Raw genomic sequence first — 22,334 nt, 5'->3', positions numbered from 1 at the left:
AATGCAAGTACCTGCTATCAGCTACCATCCCCAACATGTCTTTTGGGAACTTGTGAAAAGTGTACTAAAAAGACAGAGAAAAATATATTATAGGTCCCTCCCTGCAAAGACTATCACCCTTCATATGGAGGTTAAGGTACACGTTAAACACTCACTCTTCAGCTTCATAGTGACTGGTGATGCACTGCCCTTGGAGATTCCAAATGTCAGGCATGGACATTTTAAAAACAAACGTCATAGGCCGATCAAGCTTCTGAAGAGGAACAAAATGGAATATATGCTGTATGTAAAGGTTTCAGCACATTTTGCATCTCCTCAGCTAAAACTCGTACCTCAGATCAGTTTTGTCTGTAAGAAATAAACTGGCTTCTATCTTTACTGCTAGTTGTTAGCAAAGGTAAAATACTTTAGGACAAGAACATTTGAACAGTTACAGGTGCTGTCAAGGAAAACCTGAATTGCTGTTAACAATACTACATACAGGGTTAGGAATGAAGAAGAGAAGGAAGATGCCAACTGATAAACAGAAAAGCTTCAGTGTGTTACACCTCACCCCAAAGCACTATAAGGTACTATAAGAAAGCATTCTGATTTCAAAAATGGGATGGACATAGGTAACTTTGGCACCCAGATAAGCAATGCAAACAACAGTTTATGGCAAACTTGCGGCACTTCATGTCATTCTGCTACGGAGCCCGCAGAGGGAGCAAGAGTTAACATATGAATTCTCAACACACTGCTGGAACACAACCAGCTATGCTAACAAGTTCAGGGGAAAAAATTAAAAGCCTGATTTCTAATTTCATCACAAATACAGAAAACAAATCCAAGTTCGAAGCACAAGATTTCCTGGGAGAAGAGGACAACAGTGGAAAAGATCTGGTTTATACTGAGTATTTGGCTAAGTCCCTTTTTTTAAAAGGGACTGTCAACACACGAACTTGTAAGCAGTTTGCATTTACTAATCAGTACACAGTTACTCCTTAGAGGGAGAGATTATGCATTTATGAGAACTTCAAGAAAAGAAGAGAGCCCCGAGGTTCTCTAACACCAGATGGTCACAATGGTAAAGTTACAGTGTGCATAGCCAGGAAGAGGCTGTCACATTTCAGAGAATGAATGCATTTACTAATGAAGAGATATATGTCATCATCAAATATCTTTCTTTTGTTTAAAAAGCTTTGTTTCAAAACTGGCCTAATATGGAAGTTCTCCTTTAAGAAAAGGAACTGTGTCCTAAATTGAAGAAAGCCATAAAAACAGAACAACTGTGGTAAAAAGAGAGGATTCTTCTGTTCCTTGTCATGGCAGCTAATCTCTCTTCTGTTGCCCTGCTCATTAAGTATACAAAGAAAAGGTCAGAAAAATAACTCTAAATAGGGAGGTTAAAAGAATAAGCTCTAACAAAAAACATCTAAGGATTATCTTAGCCAACATAATTACTCAAGAAGGAGAAGGCCTTTTAAGACTACAAAGCTGAAACCAAGAAAGCAGCAGATAAGTTACCTAAAAACTCTGTGTGAAACTAAAAAATCATTTGTCAAAGTAGTTACTTCAAAAGCAAGTAGAGAGTAAAAAAACACCACACCTAGACTCAAAACTGGAGTTTTGATCCCAAAAGTACCATAACAACTGTGCTTCTACAACGATTCACATCCCAAAGCCCAAGGTTCAGTAGTGTAATAGCTGGAGAGGAAACTTTCTTCTCCCTGGAGGGGACAGGACTTGTGGAGCCCTGGAAAAGAGTTACAAGGTCAGGTACACCACAACCTTCCTTCCTCTTCAGAAAGCCTTTAGTATCATAACATTTGCTAAAATCCAGTCAGCTCATAACCAAAAACTAACCTGAAGCAAGAACTACGAAACAAAAAAAAAAATTTCTGACCTCTGACCCTTCCAAAAGAGAAAGAGACACACATCAAAATCCAATACCGGTTTGACATGGAGAGAGCACTTACAAACTAAAGCCATATGCACCAATACAAAAAGTTAAAATACGGAGGTTGCAAGAGATGCTTGCTCCTTGAGGAGCAAATGAACAACTGCATACTTTTGCAAACGCCAGTGGAAAAGTAAAATTAACCACACTCACTAACTGCAGAAGGAAGTACTCATATGCTATGTTTATATTTTGTTCTGGGTGAAGGCTCAAGTTTATGATTTTCAGTTTCACCAACTTAAAATAGACCCTCTAACTGACAAGTTAATTTTAAGAGCAATTAATAACATCTCCTGGCTAAGTATTACTGTCTTCCTTGAACATCTATTCCTTAAACAGTGTTATTTCCTCCAGTTTTATTCCTGTAAAAGTTACAACTTCAGTTTTCCTATAATCCTACCTTCAGATACAGCTGGTCACTGTTAGACAGCCTTTTAGTACATTCCCTCCCACCTGCTTCTACCAGGCTCATTGCAGCTATTGCAAAGTCACACTTAGTCAGTAAGTTATGATGGCAAGCATGCTTTTAAAAGGCAACATACTCCGATTCAGGTATGACAGTGTTCACAACTGCCTACCCTATAGAAATGGCTTCTAAAGATGTTACACAGTGAAATAAGAAATGTATTTAGGCATAACAGAAACATTACTAGAAAAACCTCGGACATAGCCATGCATGTGTTACCAAGTATATCTTAAGTAATCCACAAATTCCATTGAAAAAAGATTACTGCAGGTCAAAACAAAACTGTAGCTCTTCTACTGCAAAGTAAACTTTGCCACCTCTTCAAAGCTAAGTTAGAATTTCCAAGGGGGCATTTCACTGTAGCAGGACTAAATGCCTGCAGTGCTACATAAACAGGTGCAGACAGCTACATAGTAGCTTAAGTACCTCCAAGGAGGCGAGGCATGAGGTAGGTCTGATCCAAATCACGTCGGAACGGGTTTCTATGCAACCGTGCCCATGATAACACATGCCGCCTCTCTCCAGGACTTCATTGCACAGGCACAGCCGTAGACTAACGCGGTCATAATGTTTTCAGACAAGACCTGGCTCCTACCTATCCTGCTCTGAAAAAAACAGACGGTGTAGACACGCTCAGAGTAGCTTACAAAACTTCAGGAGGCTAAAAGACACCCTGCCTGGGGACAAATACATTAGCAGCTGAATGATAAAATTCAATGCAAAAAAGACCTCTATTAACAGATTGACGACAAACTAAGGGAATCACAGTAACCCAATAGCTTTGGGGGAAAAGGTTTGCTATGCTGGTTAGGAAGCTCAAAATACGCATTTGAAAGATCAATGTTCGTAACAGAATGTTCTTGCACAGCGAGATGTAAAACGCACTCAGGAGGCATCCCAGTGTCATGCAAAACAGTTACAGTGTTTTCAGTTTCTGAACCACTGCAGCAGGTATTTCTCTACCACACAGAATTTTGCCTAACCAGCTGACAGTGGAGTATAAACTAGTTTACACAAATATGAGCACCACTTTAAGGACCTTTATTATATAAACGATAAGGATGAAACCAGAGTACTAAGGGAACTTTAAAGGACATTTAACATCTTGCTGAGTGTGTATTTGCAGACAACAAAATGAAGCAAGAGCTCAGTTTATAGCAGAACTTCTCCCAACTGAAATTATAACAGCGGGGGTGGGCTCCTAAAGTTTAACGAGGTGCCAAGATGCACTAAACAAAGGGAGATCAAGCTTTTGAACGGTCATCCATTATTTTTTAACATCTGTTCCATGCATAGCGGTACTTCCCCCCAAATCTTCTGCTAAATCTTTACTCCCTCCAAGATGTAATAATCAAAAGGAAGAGAAATTCGGCTCATAAATTTGCTTTTGTTCAACAGTACAGAAGGGCTATTCACTTAAGAGTCATCCTGAGTTTAATGTTAAATTCTGAAAGTGTTTTTTCACCTCACACTTTATGCTGCCAATATCCAAATTATACATACTGAAAACGGGAGCACCACACTATCTTGGCATCTAGTTCTTCAGGATTTCCTGTCATGGAATTTCTTGTAATTTTGCCTGAAGTACTTAGTACTTACTACTGTCCAGAACAGATTATTGAAATGAATAGGTCTCTGGTCCAAACCAGTAAATCATTTTTTAATATCTCTTAAGGAATTAAGAGCAAAGATATCCACAAACTTCTTTCACCAACTCATCTTTACACAAATTGAATAGTCAGCTCTATCTCAGCAGTAATTCAGAAAATAATTTAATGTTGAAAAGTTACATGTTAAATTTTATTTCTCCACATTCTCCTAAAATAGTAATACTAATGCATAATATTTTAATTTAGCAAGCTTGTAAAATAAATTGTGATGTATAGATGCATGTACGATTTGAATTGCTAAAAGAAAGGAAGCATAAACAACCAAGAATATGACTAGCAAATTAATTGCATAATAAAAATAAGTAATAAGAGCATGAACTAGTTCTCCTTTATTATAAAACCTTTAATCACAAATTAGCATTAAAGGGAGGGTATAATGAAGCATATGTTTCTGAACTCACCCCAGTTCTATAAATTATTTATTTTTAACTGCGTTGTTTACACCTGACCTCTATATCTTCTCCATCTTTATTTTCTTCTGGATTATTCCTTTGACATTTCTTTTTTTCTTTTTTAGAGTCCACCTCTTCATCTTCTCTCAAGAAATACAGCATACTGTCTCAAGACATTATGCTTGTTCCACCTCTCTTGATTATTTGCATTTTGGATGCAAATATGATCTCAAGCCCTCAAACAACAGCTTCACAGAGCCCATCCATTCAGAACTGGTCACTCTGAAGGAAGATCTTGGGCTGTCAAATATTCTGCCCCAATGAAACTTACTAAAGCCAAAGTGCTATATCACCATTGCTATTCCTGATCACAGCATACTAGCTACTTTTTCTGCTTTAATCGCTGTATAGAAGGCACTCATCCTCCCTGTTTTATGCCACTGAAGATAGATTCTTTTTGATTCTTCCCTCCAGACAACATTTTAAGTCAGACCCTTGTGCATATCACCCCTGAGGTTCCAACTTCTTTGACCATACTGTTATAAGCCACTCTCCAATTGTTTCATGCTTTCAACACTGCAGTCTCTCCGCACAGTGTTTTTTGTCTTTTTTTTTTTCTTTTTTTTTTTTTAGTGGTTTTGTGCGGGGTTTTTTGGGTTGAGTTTTGTTGTTAAGTAATTATGCAAGTGCACTTACAAAAAAACTCAAACAAAAGTATCAAGATATTAAGTGATCTATCCAAAGATCCCATGCAAAGCTGTAAATTCACACCATTACCTTTGTGTGACATTAGACGCACAGTAAGATATTAGTATTTCAAAAACATCAACTTATTCTATTTCTACAGAGAGATTCCTTGAGGAAATTACTTGATGTAGGATCTACATATAGAGGTTCTTTGGAAACAGGAAAAACCTATGTAAATAGTGAACATATGATAAGTCTGTCTTACTGCTTGTGCCCCTTCATCATTAAAACAAATCATGTACACGTGGTACAACAGATGCTTCCTGAGGCAGATAACCTCCCACAACACATGACTAAAACCTCAGTTAGTAACATGCTCTCCCTTTCACTTACCCTTTTACAGCCTACCTCTTTAAACCAGTTTAAACAATTGCAATCTTTTGTATGTTAATAATAAAAGTAATAATAGCAGGAGCTTGATTTGACAGAGAAATTCATATTAGCCTGCCCTAATGGTAAGTATAGCCTTTTCCCACACCCTTCCTTTTTCTTCTTCTCTGCTGTACCATACTCTCTGGTTTTCACACTGTGATAGCCTACTTTACAGAATTAGTAACTGCACAGTAAAGCATACTCTACTGTAAAGGACAACACAAATTTATTAATCCAAACCATTTTTTTTTTTCTTTAAGTTATGCTTCTTGTTTTGAAGTACATAATTCTACACTGAAAATTAAGGGCAAGCATCAGAAAGTTATGTGAATCCTGAACACACACAAAAAAAAAATTCAAACATATGAGTAGCTATCACAAAAGCTCTTTTTTCCAAGTATTTTGTAATAACTAGAATTAGAAAAGTATATTCTAGTGAATTTAAAAGTTCAAGTTTTTTCATCTTTATAAATATCTTAAGTTATACCATCTACTCTAACCTAGGTAACAGACCAAAGAATAAGGGGGGGGGGGGAGGGATCTAACCAGTTCATGCTCAAACTAGAGCCCCTCTATCTTCCTTAGAAGACTTCAACAAATACCTCGTGTTTCAATGACTAATAAATCCCATGTGAAAAATTTAGATCAAGTTTCCCCACATCAGTTTCATCAAGGTCAAATATAAGCTTCTTTCCAGTCCACACAAGGTTGATCCAAAAGGCTTCCAGTATCAGACAATTTTTGAGGAAATAAAAAGTTTCTTATAAAAGTTCAAACTTTCTTATATCCTCTACAGAATGATTTCACGTGAGACTTCATTTTACAGAGGAAAAACAAAACTACAGCATAAAACAGGGCATGAGGAACATTAGGAAAAATAATAGTGTGCAGATTAAGTGTCTGGAATCACTGTTGGGAGTTCTCAACTGGGTTAGCAAATTAAAATAGTTAAAATAAATAGTTCAACATCTTTAGCTCTTGTTACCTTCCCCTCTCAAAATAACTTATCTACAAGAACTTCCTTCCTTGGTGCAAATATACACTTGTAATTTGTAACACTGTTTTAGTGCTGGTAAAACAGGAGAAAGTTACTGTACATTGTCACATTTTTCCTGCCAAATAAAAAGCCGATGAATATCTAATCAACATACTCAATATACAGCTCTTCCAGGAGTCTTGCAAGCAAAAACCATGCAGCATTAAACAGGAAATCCATTACCCTGCTGTTAAGTAAAATCCCTGTATTTCATGCAAGCTTTATGTCTAATAAAGTTGTGTGTTTGTTGGGGGTTTTTTTGGTTTGGGGTTTGTTTTTTTTAAAATTATCAGTCCTCATTCTTAATCAAAGCAAGCAGCACTACCCACTGTGACAGGAAAAAAAAAATAAATCTGGTGTTGAAATAGTGTATATTAGGACATATTTAATACATATTCAGACCTACTGTAATGAGGTAACTACATAACTATGTTGTTAAAATATCAGATCTTTTAATATTATGGTAAAGATCCAGTAAGAGTGCTACAACAAGAACATATAGATTACTAGTTGAACTTGCAATTAAACTGCATCTCATTAATTTCAGGTTTGCTTTTAATGTCTTAAAAGAAAGCACTCTATGCAAATACATATTCACCACTCATTTGCATGGAAACTAAAAAAGTTCATTTAGGTTTCTTTTATTAAATATTTCTTCAATAATTAAAAATAAGCTAGCAGAAAAAAGGGCTAGATTTCAGTCATCTTGTTTTATGCACAGTGAGTAGTTTGTATAGTTTCACTCATCTCTCATTACCCCAGCTATAACAGTACCCCTTATGAACTGTTCTAATTTCAGTCATTTTAACAGATTTTAAGAGTAGCTTCTGTCGCTTGGATTTATCTCGACATTCCTCTGGAACAGGAAGAAACATAAGGTCAGAAATAAAGATGGTCCACTGGAAACTAGGATAGACCTTTTAAATACTAATAAAAAAGTTTCCAATGTATAAATATTTCAATATTTTCTTTTAACTTTCTTAACTTTCATCTATAACAAATGCAGCACAAGTCAAGAGAATCACACTATGCCAGAGTTCCTCAGAAAGCTCACACTCCATCATTAATGTTTCCGTTTGCAGACTGGATTGTGCCTGTCCCAAACATTAATGACAATAACCAAACATTCTGCGATAACAGAGCTAGACTATTTCAAGTGCCTGAACTACTACATCATGACACTCCCTAAGGTATAGAGCAGACTTTTTTTCCTTCAAAGTTAAAAAGTACATTATTTTATTCTGGATCATTCTCTCCATTGTACTGTATTCCTTCAGAAAACTCGTCTCAACCAAGCATCAATCACTGTTGATGCTATTTGTATATAGTCACACAGAAAAGTAAGTAGCATCCCATTAAACTTGACAACGATAATTCACAGCTTAACTCATTCAGGGAGAACAATCTTCCCCAAGATGTTACAAAAAAGGGAAGAGAAATCAGGGCTAGATTCTTCTCCCACTCACCTCCAGTGAGAATGGGCTTCAGAACCACATGGCAATACCCTCATTTTTAGGGGACAGGAGCTGAGGGGGCATCTTCACTCCCCTTCCTTTCTCAAGCCTGTACCTGACAACTGCCAGAAAGCAGAAGCAAGACAATGAAACTACATGGATATTTCCATTCTTACCCAGTAATTTTGAGAATCCCGATGGTAAAGTTGAGTAAGTGCAACGGCAAGTCCTTTGTCAGGACCACCAGGAGCCTGCCTACCAAACTCGTTCAAGCACAATCACAGAAAACTTCAGGCAGGTCTAAATAACCTTCCTTAGTTCATAGGACTTAATCTACCATTAACCTACAGCAGAAGGTGCTTACTACTTGCCTGTAAAAGGTAAGCAAAAACACATATGAAAGCTTTATAGACTGCTGTCTGTAATAGGTACTGTTTTGCACCATGAAGTACCTGGAACAGATCTAAGGTAAACAGGAAAGCCCAGCAATGCCTTAAGCAAGAAAACCTTAGAGCAAAGAAACTAAAATACCAGGTGGCAGATCACATGAACTCTTAGTTACCTCATCACAAGCTAAACCAACACCATTTGCCTACCTCTTGCACTAATCAAAAAAATAACAGCTTTTATACATAGTTGTATAAAACTTTCCTTTAGGCTAGAACAATGGACAGTAACATTCTATTTCAGATAATTCTAGAAATTAGACTTTCCTTCCACATTTGGCTGTGGGAAGGGCTGAATTAAGAAAAACAGCAATGACTACTCCAGTGCTGGAACACAAAGAACAGCTATATAAAATGGGAAAAAAAAAAGAAAGACCTCATGCGTGAAGGCTTTTTACTCCTACCTCATCACTTTCGTCTACTTCAATACCACCATCTTTGTCATCATCCATTTGCTTATGGATCATGCGGAGAGCTTCTAGGCTGAATCGGTCCTCCTCAGTAAAGCACGGTGGGCTGAGTGAACTGCAGGGATCTAAAGTGGGAGAAAGAAAAAACAAACACAAAACAGAAATATTAGCTACTTTCATTCTAGAATACAAAGCTCCCAAGCAAGAGAAAGGGCTTAAGTTTCTGTATGTGTTCATGTACTTCACTGCACATAGCCACCAAGTCATAAATGTCAAATTTAGCTGTAAAATAATAATTCTTACCAAAAAAGTGAAGGGGGGGGGGGGGGGATATCAATCAATCAATCTTTTTTTATCCAGGAAGGAAGCCCAAAGAATAGGCTGGAATAGTTTGACTCTTGCATTTTTTTCCACCCCTGTAACTGCTATCTCCACCTCTTCTATCTATCATCCATCCTTAGTAATATATCACTGCAATAGCAAATAAAGTCACTGTGTTTTCCAACCTCCTTTCTGAAAGCCTGGGCTAGACAGAGAGCAGTGGAGGAAAAGAAAAAGAATTGTCATGTCCTGTAATTATAGCTTCATAAACAGATAACAAAGGGATGGTAACCACATTGCAGTAGATAGTACTACTGAATGCAAAATATTCAAGGAGGACTGCAAGAGAATAAAGCACACCACAAGGAAAATTCAACTGATAACAATACATGATATCTCAGTCCTGTATGCTCTGATCAAAAACAGCAGTCACCGAGGAGCAGGATTCCAGGTCAAAAATAGTACATTTTCATTTGCATTCATTATTGCAGGCTCATGATCTGTGTGCATCTGATGGCTCTGCTTCCACCATGCGAGACGGTTATATCTCTGTTCCTTCCCTTCCACAAGGTACATGCCAAGTGCTCCAAAGTTCTACAATGCATGATGATCAACCATCATTAAAGACTGGTCTTTCACAGACCTTGGCATTAACTAATAGCTAGCTATTTAATTAATTCTGAAGTACTGAATACCATCAAAGAACAGAAGGTGGAGAAGGATACAGAAATCATTTTTTGAAAGTTCAGCTTCAATAAGACAGTGAATTCCCACTGTAATAGCCATTATAAAAATGCACTGTCTAGTCCCATGAACTGGTACACTCCACTCTAATCATATCAGTACAAATATAAATTGAGGCAGCATATGAGTAATTTTTGTTTCTTCTAGTCTATCAAAGGACTAAGCTTTCATGTTACTACAGAATTTATTAAAGACTCATTTATATAAGTAACAAAAAGAAATCACATATAGAAACAGGATCAAGAGTTTGCACAGAAAAATAAATTTATTGTGTTAGTATTTCTATACCAATTCAGTTGGCATGGTTCTGCTTTTCTGCCTTTATTATAAATTTAAAAATAATCAAAAATTATGGATGCTTATTTATCTTAAATATGCCTTTTTTGGTTATTTAAGCATGAAGGCACTTTAAAGAGCTATGGCTCTTCTTGAAAGAAGTAAACAGGCTGCTTGTGCTTCAAATGTCCCATGAGCTGGCTCCAGCAACACTTGATCTCTCTCTTAATAGACGATAGAGTTCCAATTGCTCCTTTTGGGACTGAGAAACATGGAGTAGGACCACATTGACTGTAATAAAAATTAACCCACTCTAAACAGAATCCAGATTTACCTTTAAGCTTATTTACATATGGTAAAATTAAACATTCCCAGACTGACAGCACTTGTCATACCCCTCCTCAGAGAACAATCTCAAGACAAAAACAAATTACAAAGCCACAACCTGAAGAATAAGTGAAAAGCATTTCACAAGCGTACCTACGAAGCCTTACCAAATCCAAAATACAGCTGATGGAAATTTAATCATCTGCAGCTCTGCAGAAGATTCTAAAATGCAGTTTTGCCTCACTTGCATGGCAGAAACAATTCAAATTAATACTAGATGAAGTATGGTTAAAACACTCTCAAACATCCAGTTAATTAAGATAAAAGCGAAGAGGAAAAGTTTCAAGATACAGCAAGCACCATAAATATAGGCCTGAGGCCCCACAACAAATTAATTATAAGACTAGTTGACAATCTATTTTTCACTTTGAATCTACCCTATTGAAAGTGTTCTGGGATTCCAAACCTTCTGTTGTACTTTAAGGACAAACTTAATTTCACGTCTGGACCAATTTCTCTGTCCTAGTCTGGTTGCATTGTCATAAGTACGCTTAGTTCAAAATCATCATCACAGGAAAGAGCACAGAGATGATACCAAGAAGTTCACTTGGGGAGTGAACCTGATAGCTTAGAATTTGACCCTTCCTTTAACAAACAACACAGAAGAATTAGCAAAGCAAACAAAAGAGATACACTTTAGATGAGGCGGACAAGAGGCATACAAGCACACCATATGTCACTCTAGGCAGGAGTTATTTTACAGCCCAGTTTTTAATGTTGCTCAGAAGTGAGGAAGCTGCAGAGCTTCTGGTCACGATAAAGAGGGAATTTGTTACTGAAAAATTAAATGTCAAATTTATGGCTCAACAAACTTGGCAGAGGCTTTTGAACCAAACCTTCCTCCTGCCCTGAGTAGCTTAGTAATTGCCTCCTAGCTCTGAGGCGAGAGGAGAAAGTAGCCTTCACCAGCCCAGGGAGCTGCGCAAAGCCATGGGTACAGACCAGTCATATAGGAGACAGTTTGACAATGAACCAAGTACGGGGTTATCCAACCCAGTATACAGGAAACTTTCTATTTACAGATAAGGGGAAAGTAACAGTTAGCACTTTTTCTTTTTCTTTTTTTCCCCCTCTTCTCTCTTTTTCAATGAGGCTAAAAATAAGGTGAGACTACAAGAAAAACTTTAGTTCAAAATTCTCCTAAACTTTAGGATCACAGCTTTTTCATCCCACTTCCTAAAGGCAACAGGAGTTAAACTTACAAAGTGATACTGTCAACACAAGCTAGTAAGGAAAATTAATTACACCCATATCTTCAAGTGTTCATGTCACCAAAGTCCTTGAAATTTATTTTAGGAATACACCATTAGAAATGGTTCCAAAGCAAAAGCGTGTATATGCACCTCGCAGTCTTTCATCTGTCCTGCGTTTACCCTTCCCTAAACTGTTGTGAGCATAACAGACTTCAGAATAAAAAGAACTGACAGACCAACAAATAGCTAGTAATCCTGCAGTTATCTCACACACACACACCCTTTTGCATATGGACACTGAAGCATAAAAGCTATGAATGTGCCAAAGCCTGTGAGAGAGGGACCCTAGCCAGGTGTTTGCAGTTCCAATCTGGCCTCCAAAGCGCCAGAGGCCTTACATCTTTTCAACACCTCAAAGAGCCTTTTTAAGAATACAGGGACAAACAAAACCTTTATAATTTTCAGAGGTACCTGGAACCAGATACACACCTCCAAATTTAAAATTTAAATGCCTTTAAATTTCCCCATTAGTCCACTCAGAGCAACTTAGCAGCTGGGAGTTATTTGGAGAGACTGGCTACTACACATCATTTTTGTTCTGTGCGGATGTTCAGCGTTCACTGAGAAGGAAGAGCACCTTTTCACACCAACATATGGTAGTCCTATGGAAGTCCGCAGTGTTTCTGTGACTGCCTTTTTCTGATGAATTCAGGAGTGTACCATGTTCTGCTAGTTTTATGATTCCTCGTTCCTAAGAAGCCATCTGGGATAAAAAGAAGCCTCACAGAAAAGGCAAGCACTATACAAAAGTGTCAGCTTCCTAAGTACATACTCTCAGCTTAAAATAACTACATTTCAGCAAGCCATGATGACAGAAGTAGGATTTCTTTGCATTTTCCAGAGCCGAAGTAGGTGGCCACAATATCCCCAACCCCCTGCCAAATGCATTTTCATCTAACTAGGATTTTTATTTCCTTATGTTTCTTTTGTACTTTAGTTTTACACTGTACTTTCATACATCACAGTTTCTTCATCAATTCAATATGATTCTTTTCAAGGCAAAAAAACCTGTAAGAGAACAATGATTTTTAAAGACCTGAGTACAAATCTGAGTGTCAGGTACAGTAGGGGTTTTTGAAATTACTGAAAAGCAAGTGTTTTCAAGAACTTCACCAGATGTTCAAAACAGCTATTCACAGTAAAGGCAACAAACATGTTGCTTTTATCTTAAATCCTTACATAAGGTGTCATTAAAATCTTCAAATGCTTGAAGAGACAGCCTCAGAGCGAGCTTCGTTTAATCTTTCAATTAAAAGCTCCCAAAGCAAATCACTCCTACTCTTAATAATTAAACTCCTCCATATGGCAAGTAGGCTGAGCAGGATATAACAGTTAACTTGACAATGTCATTTGTGACATTTATTTAAATGATTAGAGTGAAAAATAAAGTTCATCATTGCAGCACAACTTTCCACTAAAAACATTAAAAAAAAAAAAAAGACAAAATTTTGACAAAAAGGGCAGAATACATTTATCTTCTCATCACAACACTGATGTTACTTAAATGAGCTTCCTGAAGAGGAAAATGTAATAATACTAATGACAGCAGGGAAAGGGGAAGGGGTGGAAGGGGAAAGGAGATTCAGGACCCTGTTGTCTCCAAAGAATTTTAAAAAGTAAAGTATCACATTAGGCTTTTGCACTACTCCGTATTAGAAATTCAGGTAATTTCTGAAATTGTGTTTATAACTCATGCAATAACAGCAGATGAGACTCACAGATGAAACTCCGGACGGCAAAATCTGGTATCTGAAGCACTTGTTTCTGAATACATGTGTAATGCTTAGTGACTGGCAACACTTCAGTAACAAAAACAACAACAAAAAAACACACCAAAAAACCACACATACAACTATTTGCAGTTCAGCTCTGTGAAAGCTGCCATAATTCTTTTAAAATCCACTAAACATCCTTCAGTAAAAAAAGGTTACATTTCAAAACAACCTTAAAATAAATCATTACTACTCCAATATGTATACAAGTGATCTTCGGATGAGAGATCCAAACCTGGTTTTGTCACTATTGAGAAGTGTCCATTTATTCTGCTATTTCAGTATCCTTTAATATATGCAAATCAATTATATTTTTCCCCCCACATGGAACCTTGAAACTTGATGAGGCAAGAAAGGCTTTGATTTTCCCTTAAATCACCATTAGCTCATCTCTGCTCTCTCCACACCCACAAAAAAGCTGTCTAATTCTGAACTTAAATTTCATTTTTTATACACAGAAGAAAAAAAAATATCAGTGAAATCACAGTTCGTTATTTAAAGCAGAAATTCAGGCAAATAATGCCATTAGCAAAATCAAGTGTTAATACAGGTTTCAATTAAAGCTTTTCTAATCTTTCTGAGATAAAAAGTTTCAAAACAAACTGCAGAACAGCAGACACTTAACTTTCTGATCATCTGTTAAGACATTTAAAACATTATACACTATCTCAGAAAACTATTTAAGAAATTCATAGCAATAAAAACGTTTACTCAAAAGATACGAAAGGAATTCTGTAGAGAATTAAATTTGATGTCAAACCTAATTTTGCTCTAATTTAACAGCATTAAAAACAACTACCCCAAATCAGCAATGCTTGTTTAAAAAGGAAGTTACAAAAAGGGGTATGAATATGTTAATCATGTCAAGGATTATTCTGACAAGACAAAATATCAGTATAAACATCCCATTTAGACTGTTAGGAAATTAATTATTAAATTACAACACTGCTCTGTCTGACTAAACAGAAATCAAGAAGATGGATTCATGGCTTTTCCATCTCCTTCCTACACCCTCCCTAAGCAGTGACACGTTTTGAAGGGAAGAGGAAGCTGGACAATTATTGTATACAATGGTCAAAGTAGACTGATTTAGAAGAGGAACTCCTGCCAGCCCTAACAAAGCAGGATGAGAGGAAACTGGGAGATGCATCTCACGCAAGCCATTGAAAATTCTCCATTTTTTCCTCCTTCCAACCTTACTTGTACTTTAATGACACTTACTATACAAACCTACAAACACATATGAACATTCAGTTAAAAAAATAAATGCTACACGTCTGATACCTGCTCTCAGCAATAGGAAAGTCTGTCTCACTTTACTTATATTTATTAGTACAACAAGACCAAGAAGGGAAATATTTAATGCAGTTTAAATCTAAGTTTTCATCCATGTATCTTGATTTGGTAGTGAAGACTAATGCACCTTTAAAAATGTATGATGTACTCTTTGCATGTTATAGTAATTATTAACATCTAAACTTAGCTCCAAGAAAAAAAAAAAAAGAAGTTTACCTAGGTTCAAAGATGACCTAAATTCATAACTTCACCTGGAATAAAAACATACCCTTAACTCATACAAAATTAACAAGACAGTCAGTATTTTTGCTTTATATCCCCTACGTGTTTAGAAGTTACAGCTATCAAAGAAACAGGATTGTGACTTTACTATTTGAGTTCATTTCTCAACAGAACATTAATTAAGCTGATAAAATAAGCTACAGATGTGTATTCATATATATTCAGTGACAATTAATGCATAACACACATCTAAGCACATATAACAACACACATCTAAGCCTTTTATATATTTTAGGTCTGACTAGTTCTTTCTGCTGTTCTAACAACTTTCTCCCTTTTCTAACAGCAGGAAGCTGGAAAAGACGCAGTGTATCCCTGATCATATACTTTAATCTGCCCAAGAATTTGTCAGCTCTTAAGGAAGAACAATAGCACAGCCTTTAAGCTACTTTCTTAATTTGCTCAGGAAATCAGAAAAGCAATTTACAGGTGACCTTCAAATGCCTGACAATATGTCCATGTGACTTCTGAAGCAAACTTCCTAGTAACTGTTTTCTAGATAAAACCTCATCTTCTTTCTTAGAATTCCATCCTTGTTAACACCTCTGCTGTGCATTAATCTGGAAGCCTGATCTTTAGCTGCCTGGTGAAAGTGTATAGTCAATATTCAGTGTACCAATTACTATTCAGATATGGCTCAAGAGCAGAGCATGAGCCACTAAATTCCTTTCTGGAAGACAGTGATCTGCAGAATACAACCACCATGATAGTATGGCTGATAATTTCAAAATTTACAAACTTTTTTTCATGCTAAAAAGGTAGTTCACTACTTCTTAGAATGAAAAAGGGGATGGGGGGGGGAAGCACCTGAAAAGGATTTTACCACCTTACATAAATTTTTAAAAGTTTAGTAAAAAGCATAAAAAGTTTTACAGATGTTGTTTTAAGATTTAAAAAGCATCTTTTAAGACCTAAATCCTTACACTTAGACAAATAAACTGAAACATGATAAAATTATAAATTAGAGGAGTGTATTAAAGTCATTAATTATTTTCATATAAAATTATATACAACTTCAAACTTACACTTTTAATCACACCATTTTTTCCTCTGATATATTTGTTTTCACATGTGATTCATAATCATATCTTATATCCATGAATCAGGCATGTAAGCATGACATTGCTGACATTACTGAATTACTTCAGTCTTCTACACCATCTGATCTAGTATGTATATTATTAACTGTTCTAACCAAGGAATCAAATTTAATCCTCTGTAAGCACCATCTGTAGCATCATCAGTTCCCTCAGAGTTCCTGTAACAACATGTTGTCAGGATGTATTTATACTTTAAGACAGCATATCAGAATTATACAACTGAAATCTAAATTAAAAAGATGTAACATTGTACTTACAATAAAGGCAGCTTAGCATCATGGCACTCCTTTTTAATACACAATCTGTTAAGACTCTAGCATTTGAGTATTAAATTTGTCAGCCTATGCAATGTTTATACTTTCACAAATACAAAGGCACTGAGTGCATAGATTCATTTTATTTAATCAATAACAGCATAATGAAACACTTCCTTTTAGCACCATTCAACATATCAGTAATTTTAAGGATATACAAACACTGGTTTCTTTAAATAGTCCTATTAGCTTATGTGAAGATTTAGTAGTGCAGATTGCTGGCTAGTTAAGGACTATCCTACTTCCAGAAGCTTACATGAACTGCTCTGCAGTTAGCACTCACATCCAACTCCAGACTGAACAACTGGCAGTTTTGCTCCTACTAATATGCTGCTAAATATTTTTCTCATGATGAATTTCAACAAGTGATAAACCAGGCTGACAAATCTAATGATGGTGTCCCAGTTCACCTTGGCTTATTTGATGCAAATAAGATCTAAAGAGCCCTTTCTTAAAAAAAAAAAAGTTTTCAGAATGTAAAAAAAATTAGATAGTCACACATCTTTGGAAATAACTTATCATCATTATGCTATTGATCAAATTTAACACAGCTATTGATATTTACAATTATCAGAATGTTAGAATAAAACATAGTTGCACATATCGTAGATATATCTTGGTTGATTTCATTGTGATAAATGTATTTTTGGGCCCATAAAAATAGTAGCAAGTGGTGTAGTTTTCCAGTACGTATTCCATAGTTGTTTAAATGGTCATTAAAATAGAAGACTGTTCTTACACAGGGAGCACACACTGAACACTCGGACTCTGTGCATAGAGTCATGCACTGGAATCACACAGAGCAGCAGAAGAGGAAACTCGTTCAGTTAAACAACCCCAAAGCTTAGAATAAGTCATATAATGTTAGGGAGGATTAGTTAAAACTGATTCTGTTTAAAAAAAAAAAAGAAAAGAAAAATTCATACTACAAACACATGGCTCTTCCCATCAAAGAGTTAGATACAATTTGCATACAACTTTAAGGTAGAAGTCTTCCACGTCTAGGCAAATCTCGGAAGCCACACGTAAAAGAAAACTGTAAGGTTCCTGAATATTCTACATTTGCCTGAACAACTCACATTGCCAAAAACTACTTGTACAGCTTCAAACAGCATCAGTTGCTCCCCAACATCATCAGCATATTCAGGATGCAAGGAAGAGCCAAGGTAATAATTTCATGCATGCTCTAAAGCAGAATAAGCCAAAGACTAATGCTAAAAGGATTCCTAACTGTTCATGCCCCAGCCACTCGTTCTTGTCCCTATACTATCCCCCTTCGTTGTACCAACATAAGCACATTTGTGCAATCATGCTGCAGGAAGGATCAGGAAACTGATTCTGCCTGAATTGGTTCTCTATACACCTGCACAAACACTTGCGACAGCAAAAGCGTGGGGGGGAGGAGGAGGAAACCCATGCAGAAGCAGGCAGAACCGCACTTTACAGCCAGTGCCGCTGCTAAACCCTGGTCCTGACATGCCCTATGTTACAACTGAATCTAGCCAGTAACACACTAAGTGAGCAATAAACTGAAAAATGGAATTAATGCAGTGGAACATCATCTACACTACTTGAGCGGAAAACTCCAGCTTCATTTTTTTATATCCTTGTTTTCTCTACTAGGAGGCACAGGACAAGACCATGTCCTAGACTACTTGTTGCAATTAACAACTATCAAGTGGAAAAATTACATACATATTTACCTGCAACAAGCTGACGTCATGGCTGGACTTCAAATACAACATTGAACTCTCTACTTGAAAAAACGCAGATTGCTTCAAGTAGATTTTGTGGCCTATAAAACCTAAAACAGACTTTTGTAATACTATAGCAAGAGTTGGAATAATAGCAAACACAAATAAAACACTCCACAAGATTTGACAAAACAGTTTCTAACACCACTGCCAGCAAGCTCAGAATTTGTCCTTTCCCCAAGGTTCTCCCCATGAGCCTAGAGAAGCCACAAGCTCCAGATGTAGCCTACGTTGGCTGCAGTCAGTCCACATCATAAATGGTAGGTCTTCAGAGACACCTCATCTCTACAAACTTACACCAGCAAGCTCAAGGTGTCTGCTAAGCACATGTCTGTCCCAAATACTGCAATAATTTATGTAGTCCCTTCATTCAAGCTCCAATTTTTTGACCAGTTTCAAAAACCCAGGAGCCAGAACATGCAGTAAGAATTCAACACACAGGACTATAAAAAAAGCAACATAATAGACCTGTCCCAAAGCTGACAAACTATGACACCTTGCTACATAAAAGCCAAGTGAGTTTGGTTTGGGGTTTTGTTTTGTTTAGGGGCTTTTTAAAATGTTTATTATTGGCAGCACAACCAGACAATTTTCTGAAAAGAAGAAAGAGCCAGGAAGATACTTATAGAAAGCTCAAAGGAAAGAACAAGAAAGTATAAAGATCTTTTAAAATTTAACACTGTGACAATTGAGGTTACAACCAACTGCAAAAGAATATTGGTATAAGATATCTTTAAATGTAACCAATGACATTAAGAGATATATCACCTACTCTTAAATCCTCACTTAAGTCCCAATGTACATTCCTGACATACATTGGGAAAAATCATGATGAAATGAAGGGCAGTAAGCTTCTCCCAGACGATGACTACTTTTACTTAGAAAAGTCATTACAGGTACTTTATGACATAGATACATATATTTTATTTAAACATAGAATTTCAGTGTATATTTTAGAGTCTTATGTAAGACTTTAAACACTAAAGCTTTGTATCTATCAGATTTGAAAAGGCTAAAGCATATAAAATAATATCCTAGATTTTTTTTAAACTCTGCTGGACACATACTGCAAATGGAACTGGGTATCTAATGCACAGAATTACCAATGCTTCTGTTGCTATTTGCTCCCTGCAACAGACAGAAGTAGGAAAACAGGCACAGAGCCAAACTGCAGACATAAGTGTTTCCGCTACATTACCTTTTTTTAATATATCAAATATCAACATGTACAGGCAGTCCATCATTTTCAATATCAAAAAGGAAGTAACTTCCAAAAGTTAAAAAAGCCACCTGCCTGTCATTAAGCATAAGCAGAAGTAAACCAGAACCATGAAAGATTAATTCTACTTCAATACATTCAATTAGATCCCATTTTCAAAAACCCCAGGAAGTTAATTTCACAAGACCTTCTGTTTCCCACAGAAGCAAAAATGTTACAAATGCAGCATATAGAAAAAACACGTTTACTAAATTTGGATTGTTTTCAAATACGTTGGGGTTTCTGTCTTGTTTTGTTAGGTGTCCTGCTGCTGGTTTATGGCCTCCATAGACAATAAAACACATCTGAAGTTCTTCATTCACATCTCAAAGTGAAGCATGTTTTCTAATACTATTCTACTTTGTAATTTCGCTTTGGTTTAATCAAATATAGGGAACATAACATTCTACGGGCTTTATCTCCAAGGTCTATTCTCATGCCCTAAATGCAATACCTGACAAAGCTGACACCCAAAACCCACCTATTCCATGTCAGTCACATCTATCAACCAGTATAAATGTTTTAATCTTTTCTATATTAACACAATGATTTGTAGGTTATAAATCTTCACTTTAAATCTGGTTTTGTCTGTAACCATTTTAAAGAAATTTTTATACCAAGTCATCTGCTGGGGGCAGGGGGACAATTTTTTTCTATTCTGCATTTCTGAGGAATACTGAGCACAATCAACATACAGTTGATACCAGAAAATGAGTAACACAGTTATGCCTTACTCACCATAACACAGAGCTACATTCTCTATTCACTCTATTAAAACACAAAGGAAACAGTTTCTTCCTTTCATTAAGTTTCAAACACATATAAGTTAACATGTGGAAAAGTTTCCAGTTAACATGAAAACAGATAAACCTAAAAACACTCTTCTGACATTTAAAATGTTTGCTGAAGCTCTCTTCACACCAAGTGAAGTTTTACTACCAATGCCAAACCAAAGCCAAGTGACATTGCCTCTAAAATTGTAAAACAAACAAGTATTTTTAAACTTATACAGTTAACATTACCAAAAAATTAATCAAAAGTTTTCAAACTAGGAGGATACACTCAGAAAAATTCCACTCCTATTCAGAAATTCTCTAGAAACAACATGAACCAAAAGTCTTAGACACACGCTTGAGACGGATCAAAGAACAGCAATATTTGTATATGTAACAAAGATGTGGCTATTACAAGAAGAGAACTGAACCCAACTTCGAAAACCATGGTTTTAATATGTTACTTCAAAGTGGTAGCATCACAAATTGAAAGCTTAGTACACTCACCATATTGTAAACAGACAGCTATCTTGCACAATTATTTTCTCACTTCCTTTACCTATGGTAACATACAAACAGCCTACACCAGACAGACTACACTACTGACCCACTACCCTACCAGCTTAGCAGTTATCAATTAAGTTCTCAACTTTTCCTTCCTTTCCTTTATTTAAAATTTAATTTTGGTATCTAAAATCTTAAGATTTATTTAAAGGAAGAAATGTCAAGGCATTAAAAAAGTCTTCCATCTAGGCATATCAGAAATTCAATTTGAAAGCTTTCTTTTAAAAAAGTCTACAAATTTACTTCTCTGTGAGCTACTAATTCCCTATCTCATGCAAGATAATATTCTCAAGAAACAGTCTGAAGCTGTTAAAAGTTTTGAGTTATAAACTCTCCATCTTTTTCTCACTGAAGTAATAAGAAATTATTCTATTTTCTGCTCACATGCCTTCTTAAACCCAGTTGAATGAAAGAACCTTTCTACATGTGATTTCACCTGGTTTCTCTCCAAAGCCTACTGGTTATTATTCATATGTGACAGTCTAACACATGAATAACCTCCAGGCAGAAAAACTCTTTCAAGAATACACATCTTGAAGTACTTAGACTGAAGCATTAAACAATTAACATCAAACATCTTCTATACAGAAACAGATTATAGGTTTGCAATAAGCCAACTGACAATCTACAATATTCAAGTAACTTTTTTTTTTTTAAAGTAAAATGTTGCGCTGTTTGACCATATGTATACACATGAACACACACATTACTTGCAGCATGCAACCTCTTTTTTTCTGTTTTGCAGGCTCATTTTGAATCCATTAATATTACATGTTCTATGACTTTTGCCTTCCAAATCTTGTGCTCAATGAACTTGTTCAATTTTATTAGGATTAAAAGAAAACAAAGTTTCAATCCTACATAATTTCAAGAAGATCACTGATTTTCAGAAAGCTAGGCTTGTGTAGTCTCGTGAAGAGGAGGCTAAGGTGATCTAATAGTAGCCCACAACTAACTACTTGACAGCAGATGGCAAATCCTCCTCAGTGGGGTCAGACCATATAACATGGGGCAACAGTCAAATTATGCACTGGGAGGGTCCAGTTGGACATCAGGAAACCCTTTTTTGCCAGAAGGGCATTGCAGCACTATGACAGGCCACTCAAAGGATGTGGAGTCTTCGCCCTTAGAGGCTTTCATGAGCTGGCCAGATGACCTGTTCTTGCCATGGCAACTTTCCGGCTCAAAGCACAATTTGACATCAAGTTGTCCCTTTCAATCAGTCTCCATCATCTCTTTTGAAAGGCAGATTCTACAATAGCAACTGCCCCCAATACTGAGGGCTCCAATTCACAAATACAAATAAAA

At 36.3% G+C, this 22,334-nt stretch overlaps 1 protein-coding gene across 2 annotated transcripts in view; it reads right to left on the bottom strand.

The window, feature by feature from the left end:
• STIM2 (stromal interaction molecule 2) overlaps positions 1-22,334 on the bottom strand; it is a 72,232-nt gene that overhangs the window by 24,160 nt on the left and 25,738 nt on the right. For both annotated transcript variants that reach the window (XM_075499885.1, XM_075499884.1), the window contains exon 2: positions 8,927-9,057. In XM_075499885.1, the coding sequence (XP_075356000.1) occupies positions 8,927-9,057 (131 nt within the window). The remainder of the gene's footprint in view (positions 1-8,926; positions 9,058-22,334) is intronic.

The sequence above is a fragment of the Mycteria americana genome, chromosome 4 (genome assembly GCF_035582795.1).
Source record: "Mycteria americana isolate JAX WOST 10 ecotype Jacksonville Zoo and Gardens chromosome 4, USCA_MyAme_1.0, whole genome shotgun sequence".
In the NCBI taxonomy this organism is placed as follows: Eukaryota; Metazoa; Chordata; class Aves; order Ciconiiformes; family Ciconiidae; genus Mycteria; species Mycteria americana.
Note: the sequence above shows the minus strand (reverse complement) of the source record. Positions and strands in the feature narration are given on the sequence as shown.